Genomic DNA, 8,603 nt, shown 5'->3' on the forward strand with positions numbered 1-8,603 from the left:
TGTTTATAAAATATTTGAATAAATTATTGTTATTTCTGAATGTGATTTTATTCAACGCAACTGGCTAGTTCATGTTGCTGCCTTTATATAAAATATTTGGTTGCTATGAGTTTTCATTAAACCAATATAAAATTGATTTTTAAAATGTTGTAGATAATCTTTATCTGATACAGCAAGTTGAGATGCATTTTCGGTGCTATTTTCTTTCCGTGCTGCTTAATTGGCTCTGGCCGAGTTTATGGCATCGCCCTACCCTGCGGACAAAGCTACTTAAGTGCCTCGGCATTGGCATTGGCATTGGCGTTGGCATTGGCATTGGCATCCACAACAATCAGTCCGGAGGAGCTCGGAAACCTGTTAATCATCGGGGGCAAGGATGTTGGATTGGGGGCACAGGATGGGATAGGATGGGATGGACTCGGATGAGAAAGCAATGCTTTCGCTTGTCATGGAGCGCATTAGGCCCAGATAAATGACCAGCAGGAAATGGCAATTCCAAATTCGCACAAATTCAAATGATTTGCCAAAAGATTTGGCAGCTTGTCAGGCTCGGTTCTCTGGCCTCTCCATATACATATATATACACTAAGATATTTTTATATACATATATATATATGTATATATATATATATATATATATATATATATATATACAGAAACCTTATCGTGGCGTGACGTAGGAGAACGGCGCTGCTGAGGCAACTGTACTCGGGAGCCAAAGTCATTTGACAAACGCCAATTGACAGGAATCGAAGACGGGACTGCAAAACAACAAACAAAGCCGAACAGAACCAAACGGAGACAGCAAAAAATTCATTTTTGATTGCCAAATGAACGAATGACGAATGACTGATACCAAGTCCAAATCGGAATAGGAATAGCAATCGCAATCGCAGGCGGCGTTGGTTGGGATAAGTAATGGGGAGCAGGAGTTTGTCAACGTGATAAATGCCATTTTAAGTCCCGAATAATGATTCGCATTCGGGATGCCTCGCGTTCCAATACAATTTTTCACAAGTCAAATAAATTGGAAATATTAATTTCTTTTTTTTATGAAAAATAATTTCTTTATTTTTATGGCATTGAACGGGGAGTCGAACTCCTTCGGTTTCAGTTTTATTGCCCTGTGGTTATGTCCATGAACATGTTTGCGATCCCAACTCGAGAAGTATATAGAATTTAATGGGTCCCAGATCGAGAGGCTTCTCGGGTTACCACAATTGGTCCCCCACCCGAAAATTTCCATTGGGCATGTATACTGGTTAGGGAACCCTGCCTCAGTTGTGTTGTCGCGGCAACTTGGCGTAAAAACAAGGGCATTTGTTTGGATATTCTTCGCACTTCAGTGGCCGAGTCAGCAAATCTCAACCCAAAATGTGTACATAAGTTATATATGGTTTAATGCGATCCCTTGTATATAAGAGCGAATTTAGAGCGCCATGGGTTAGTTGAAATGTTTTCTTTGAAGGCAGCTTCACTTTTGATCCGACACGCCAGCAAGTCAGTTCTGCTTTCAATTCTTCAAATTCCCTTTGCGAAAGTAGCCCGAAGAATCAAACAATTGAAAAGAATTTTATTTTCACAAAGAAACTTAATTGGTAAAATAAATCAAATATCTAGTGACATATCCAGTTTTATACGTGTAAATCTTTCTTTTACAGGACTCAGGCAGTCAAAAAAAGCATAGCCAGTCAACGAGAATTGCAGCTTTTGGAAATTTATATCCAAAAAAAGATCAAAATGGAGGAAACTACGGCTGCAGACAGTGAAAGATCCGTAATGGATACCCAAAGAGTACTAGTGGAAATTGATATACCCGACATGGTTCAATTGTTACCCACGTTCGATGGTGACCAGTATACACTTTCTGATTTTATTGGGAGTGTAGAAGATATGGTAATTAACGTTGTTAAAAGCATTTACAAAACGGAGTGTCCAGTTTTTATATTGAGAGCTATCCGAAGGAAAATCGTCGGGGAGGCTAACAAAGTGCTCATTAGGGAACGAACAAAGCTAAGTTGGGACGAAATAAAGAATGCACTCATAGACAATTTTGCAGACCCTAGAAGTATGCATACTCTAATGTTAGACTTGCGTGAAATCCCGAACTTCGGACTGACAATTTACAACTTATATGTAGAAATTTCAAAAATTAGATGTGCATGTTTCGATATTTTAGAGAGGCAGGAGGATAATCTGGAAATTCGAACAACTCGAGAATTTTTTTATGAAAATAGGTTTCTAGACACTTTCATAGCTGGTCTTCGGGGACCTTTAAAAGTTTCGGTACTACGCAAGAATCCGCAGAGCCTCAGGGAGGCAAATAAAATTGCCATGCAATTAATAGATGATTTTCACAGAGAAAGAAAACAAAAGATAAATTATAACAAAAGGCGGATCTACACAAATAAATTGTTTTTCAATTCAAGCCGAGAATGTCAGAATGCCAACAAAAATTTTAAGGGACCAAATAAAATGTAATTTATTAAAAACAAAATGTTATTCACCAGATCTATGTTTTGAGAAAAAAAAACAATTTTATTTTGACCATTAAGCTGTCAATTGAAATAATGGGAATACAAATTTATGATTCCACTTTAGAAAAAGAGAACGCGTTACATAAATAACCATATTGAAAAATTAAATTAAAGTAAAACAAATACTTTTTGGAATTATACCACCAATTTGTTCTTCATAATTTTTTTAAAACTTAGACCTTAAGCTTCAATTTAAGAATAAATTGTTGCACAAAAATGTAATTTCAAAATTTTACCTATGCGAGGTGTGCAATTTATATGCAGTTAAGGTCAAAATTCTGGTAGTTTATAAGCTTATGGAAATATTTATCAAATTTAGTTGTGAGAGTCAACTTTTGAAAATTAGTTTTAAATTTTGTTTAATAACTAAAACAATGTCAAAGTACTTTAAAATCTGATTTTGTTTTTTGTTTGGCTTGCATTATGATAAATTACAAGAAAGGTTGTCCTATGCCTTAATGATATGTTCCTAAGCAATTTACATTTTCTCTATTATTTTGACCGCAGCTGCATATGTTCTTGAAACAAACAGTCGATTTGGAATAGATGAGATATAGAGGATAAAATTACTTATTATTTTCTGGAGCTTATGTTAAAGTAAATAAGGTTAACCCTGATTGTGCCTAAAATTCGACAATTTTTTCTTAACTATCATTAAGCTTAACAAAACGACCTATATAAAACGATGTAAGGCAACATATCGGACACATTTTATACATTTTTATAACATACATTTTTCCAATTGAATTATATTTAAAGAATAAAAATATTTGATTCCATTAGTTTCGTTTTCATCAAACAGCATTCAAAATCCAAGCATGTGTCCACTCAAAGTGATCAATAAAAGTACTGTCAATGCCATTGTACTGCCAACCTAAGATACCCTCAGAATATCCCTTTCAAGGCGTATGACAAGCTATGCGGGCATCTTCCTCCGGATTTTCATTCACTTTTTACACATTTTTAATAAGTTCCATGGCTGGGGGCTGCTGGGACCTGGTCAGCCGTGAGGATATGCCCCAGAGGAGCCCCTCCCCCTTTGGGATGGCTTCCTTCCGCTACACAATACACGGAATTCGCCATTGACCATCATTCATCATTAAATTGTTTCGCTAACTGTTTTCAACAATATTTTTTTGGTGTACGCGTGCTGACAAGCCGCTCCCTGTCAGCTCCCCTGTCAGTTCCCCTCAACAACCCTCTACCCCCCTCACCGAACAGGGGCGGCGTTTTTGCTACGCTCCCGAAGTTTGATGAATTTCTTTTTTATTCATTTCGTCGCAGGCTTCTCGCCCACACGCCCACACGCCCCAGAATCTTCTCATTCAGCGCCCAAATGTTTCGCCTTTTCAGTTTGCTTTATTTCATTTTATTTCAGTTCTTGCTTGCCCGCTTCTTGTGTCTTACAATATTTTTCTAATCAGTCAGCGTCCACGTCCGCTTCAAAATTTTTTGTTGTCTTCCTTCGATATTCGTCTTATTGTATTTCCTATCCATTTTTTTTGTGTTGTGGGCGCCATTTCGATGCGGGCCACTGATTATGCCTACCCAAAAAGGATGCCGGCGCGCGGAAAAGTTTTGGGGAAAATTCGGTTGTTGGCGGCGAGTCAAGGCATAAAAGCCTAAAAATCATTTTTGAAACTCAGAGCCAATGGATCCTTGATTCCTCACAGAAGGTAGTTGAAAAAAAAAAATGTACGCATATTTCTCTCAAAAATCTTGCAAATTTGGACAGACGTCCACGTAGTGGCGACTTTTGTAGACAGCCGCAGAATAAAATAAGAGCTTAAAATCGGTCAGGAATAGCAATGATCAAAATAAATGTTTAAAGCCTGTTTCAAAACCTGGGCGCATTCTTTTAATACCTTCCAATTTTGGGGTTTCCAAGTTGTAACGTCACTTTAGAGTTTTTCTCATCACTGCACTAAATAAATAAATCGCTGTCCACCTTTCCTTATCAATTAAAAGCATTATATCTTAAAATATTCCACAATCAACAAAGTAAGACAAGCAAACAAAGGAAGTTTGTATAAGCAAATACAAATGACTAACGTCTACACGGCGGTAAAAATATTATTTAACAAGAAAGGAAGCCGAATGCAATACTCTTGAAAACATTAAAATTATAATTAACTTTCGTATATGTTCAAAAACATTGAAGCTATGATGATTTGCAGCTAAATTATTCGATAGTTCATATGGCAGCTTTATGACATCGTTTTCCGATTTTAATAAAATTAAAAGCATAATTCTGAACTGTTAAATTATTAACAAGTCAGAATGAAGTTCAAAAAAATTAATTACAAAATAGATATAGTCGGCCGATTGTGATGAAATTTAAATCGTAGTTCTGAAATATTTAACCTTTACTATATGTCGAAGAAAAAAAAAATTATTAATAAATAGCAACGTCCGCTTCAATTTTTTTGTTGTTTTCCTTCGATATTCGTCTTATTGTATTTCCTATCCATTTTTTTGTGTTGTAGGCGCCATTTCGATGCGGGTCACTGATTATGCCTACCCAAAAAGGATGCTGGCGCGGGAAAATTCGGTTGTTGGCGGCGAGTCAAGGGATAAAAGCCTAAAAATCATTTTTGAAGCTCAGAGCCAATGGATCTTTGATTCCTCTCAGATGGTAGTTGAAAAAAATTTCAAAATCTTGCAAATTTGGACAGACGTCCACGTAGTGACGAAACGTCTTAGAAGGCGACTTTTGTAGACAGCCGCAGAATAAAATAAGAGCTTAAAATCGGTCAGGAATAACAATGATCAAAATAAATGTTTAAAGCCTGTTTCAAAACCAGGGCGCATTCTTTTAATACCTTCCAATTTTGGGGTTTCCAAGTTGTAACGTCGCTTTACACTTTTGCTCATCACAGCACTCAATAAATAAATCGCAGTCCACTTCACCTTATCAAGCATCAACAGTTAAGATAACCCACCATCAACCAAGTAAGACAAACTAACAAATGAGCAAATACAAATGACTAACGTTATAATCTCTTCCGCTAGGCGGTTGGAAGCAAAGGAAGCAAACATCGGCAAGTCGAAGTTCATATACCCCTGCAGCTTTTGCAAAAATTAAACAAAAATTTAAAAACATTAAAGCTTAAATTTTTGACAGTTGCTATGGCAGCCATATGAATAGTTTTCCAATTTTAATAAAATTTAAAAAAAATTAAAAAAAATTAAAAAAAAAAAATTACAAATCATCATAGCTTCAATGTTTTTAAACGCAAGAAAATCAAAATTTTAATGTTTTCATGAATATTTAGTTTTTGCAATAGCTGTTTTCTTTGTTGTTTTAAATTTAATTTTTTTTTTAATATTTTAATTGTTCCCATGGGAGCTTTATGTTATAGTCGTCCGATTTTGATGAAATTTAAACCGTAATTCTGAAATATTTAACCATTACTACATGTCGAAGAAAAAAAAAATTAAAAATCAGCAAAGTTATAATTTTTTTTTCATTTATTTTTCCGACTGTTTCGATCCGGCTCGTTCCGATAGAATGACAACTTTTGGGAAAGTTTCATGTAGATAACTTTAAAACTGAGACACGGACATGGCTAGATCCGCTCTCCTAGTGATGCTGATCAAGAGAATATATATTGTTTATAGGGTCGGAAATGTCTCCTTCACTGCGTTGCAAACTTCTGACTAAAATTATAATACCCTCTGCAAGGACTTACAATTTGACACTTTATTCACTTCATAGCAGTATGTAAATCAAGTATATACTATATGCTGCTGTATTTAAGACTATCCATTCGCAGTACTTTCATTCAGTTCTTTTGTGTTCCGCGATGCGTCTGCTTTCGGTTTCTTCCCTGCTCATCGCAATTCTTTGGCTGGCCTGCTTCGATGGAGCAAATGCCGAATGTTGCACCACCGTGGCGAAACTGGACTTTAATATTACTAACGGAGTCTGCGGACAGGTTAATGCCATACCGACTCGCAGAGGTTGTACTATTACTGTTTGCGGAGATGGAAAGGCGCTGGTGGGATCCTTGTGCGGTCGTGGTCCGTGCAACATCTTCGGCTGCAACTGCGATGATGGCTGCCTCTATGGAAGCTATGGCGAAAGCTTTCTGGCCAGAAATAGAAGATTTGACATCCATATAAAAAACACTGAAATGGTAGAAAAGAACACATTGAACAGTATCCTTGAATTTTTTTTAAATTTATTTTATTAACAGTTCTGGTAGGCGCTGTCTTAGCTATCATAAAAATATAAGCATATATATGTGAATACCTACCAAATATTATTCATTTATTGTATAACCTATAATATATTTTTATTGTGCAAAATATAATATACAGCACATATCAATGTTTACAATTTTTAAGGAGGAGAAGGTAAGCGTTTGTGCTTACGATTAATATTTTTTTGTAAATTTAAAATATTCTTAATAAAATTTGCTCCTTAATGTGATGCAATGGTCGTACTCGAATTGCCCTGATTTTCCTTACGGTAACTAGCATCTTGCCAACACTTTGAGCACTTTCACACATTTTTCGCTTCGTTTTTCGTTTCTTCAAAAACGGAATTCAGCTTTGCAACCAAAACAACTTTTCGGTTTTTCTCCATTTTGTTAACTTTTATGATCGAAATCAAAAAATGAACAAGCATAGAAATGGGAAAAGATTTGCTTTCCCAAAACTCAAACTGTCTTACGTGCCGTATGAGTAATTTTTATAGCAAATTTGCGCAAGGCCTTTGACTTAATTTTAAATTGTTTGGATTTTTAATTAAATTTATTTTGCACCAATATTTACTATCTAAAATGGTGAGAGTATAATTTCTTATAAAAAACCACTCTAATGTACATTAATATGTTCAAAATAGAACAATTGAGCATTGAATTGTAACAAAAAATGGAGCCACATTTAAAATGTGAAAAGGTATCTTTATAATATTTTGTTCGGTTTGTAAAAGGGTGAGCCACATACTTAATAATACATAACACAGAATACAGTAATAAAGTTGTCATTTCGGATAATAACTGTTTTGTTGGGTCTAATTTCTATTGTTTTAATGCCTGCAGTATGGATAAGTCTATGCACTCTTTAAACTCTTTTTACGATGACATTGGCTAAAATTGGGGGGTGATTTCAGAAAAGGTTTTAATAAAACTAAAATAATCGCCCGTAGTCGATAGTCAAATGATTTTTAATTAAATTTATATTCACTGATGCAGCACTTAGTCTTAAAATATAGAATGTAAAATAAAAACGTGGCAATTCTAAATGTAAAATAGATTTTAGCACTATTTAATGGCAAGCATTTTAAATGGCAACTAAGAAGTCATAGAACACTGTAAGTTGGGTTTACTGTTATGACTTTACCATTTATAATGCATTATCCATTCGCAACTTCTTGAATTTTTACGCCCCAAGAAAACCAATCATCCGTCCAGCCAATCGCTTTTGGCACATAATCCGTATATCAACTCCTGTATATCGTTATAACGCCCTGTCGCTGAAAACGTCTCAAAGTTTTGGCCCACTGAATGGGTTCAAAAAGTGCCATAAAACACCCGCTAAGACGAACTTTCCGCGGGGCGAATGTGCGGCCAAAGTTGGCTTTGTGCCGGGGGCATAATCAAGGATCAGTGGGTGGGTAAAGGGAGCAGCAGCAGGACTACGTGTCCACAAAGTGGCGCTGCGAATGGGAATGAGGGCGGGCGAAAAGAAATGATAATAATGCCCGGGTCAAAACAATATAAATGCAAATGCAGCGGCGTCGGCAGCGCAGTCGACGTCGACTCAGCGCCTTTTACAGTCCTGCAACGCATTTTAATCAGTTGGCAGTGGGACTCCGGCTCCGAATCCGACTGCAGATCCTCCGTCCTCCGTCCTCCGTCCGCCGTCCTCCATCTCCATACCCACATACCAATCTCACCGACTTTCCGTGAAGCAGTGTCCTGTCCTGAATGCCAAGTGCCACGTCGACGGGGGACAGTTTATGAGGCTGGCGCGAGAGGCGCGAAAAGTTTACGCCCGCGGCTCGTTTGTGGGCGTGGCCACCGGACGGATGTGGCCTGCACCGGAAAAAACATTCAC

The 8,603-nt window shown here is 36.7% G+C and overlaps 1 protein-coding gene and 1 long non-coding RNA gene across 2 annotated transcripts; both read left to right on the forward strand.

Moving 5' to 3' along the window:
- The first annotated feature begins 1,498 nt into the window (after positions 1–1,498).
- Positions 1,499–5,081, forward strand: LOC121467933. The gene is made up of 3 exons (XR_005977960.1): positions 1,499–1,598; positions 1,662–1,896; positions 5,024–5,081. It is a non-coding gene; the product is annotated as an uncharacterized LOC121467933 (long non-coding RNA).
- Positions 5,082–6,343: 1,262 nt separating this feature from the next.
- On the forward strand, positions 6,344–6,991 carry LOC108134838 (protein Diedel). The gene has a single exon (XM_017255300.1). The coding sequence runs from the start codon at positions 6,344–6,346 to the stop codon at positions 6,731–6,733; it is 390 nt and encodes a 129-aa protein (XP_017110789.1). The 3' UTR covers positions 6,734–6,991.
- The last annotated feature ends 1,612 nt before the right edge of the window (positions 6,992–8,603 follow it).

The sequence above is a fragment of the Drosophila elegans genome, unplaced genomic scaffold (assembly GCF_018152505.1).
Source record: "Drosophila elegans isolate 14027-0461.03 unplaced genomic scaffold, ASM1815250v1 contig_149, whole genome shotgun sequence".
NCBI classification, from domain to species: domain Eukaryota; kingdom Metazoa; phylum Arthropoda; class Insecta; order Diptera; family Drosophilidae; genus Drosophila; species Drosophila elegans.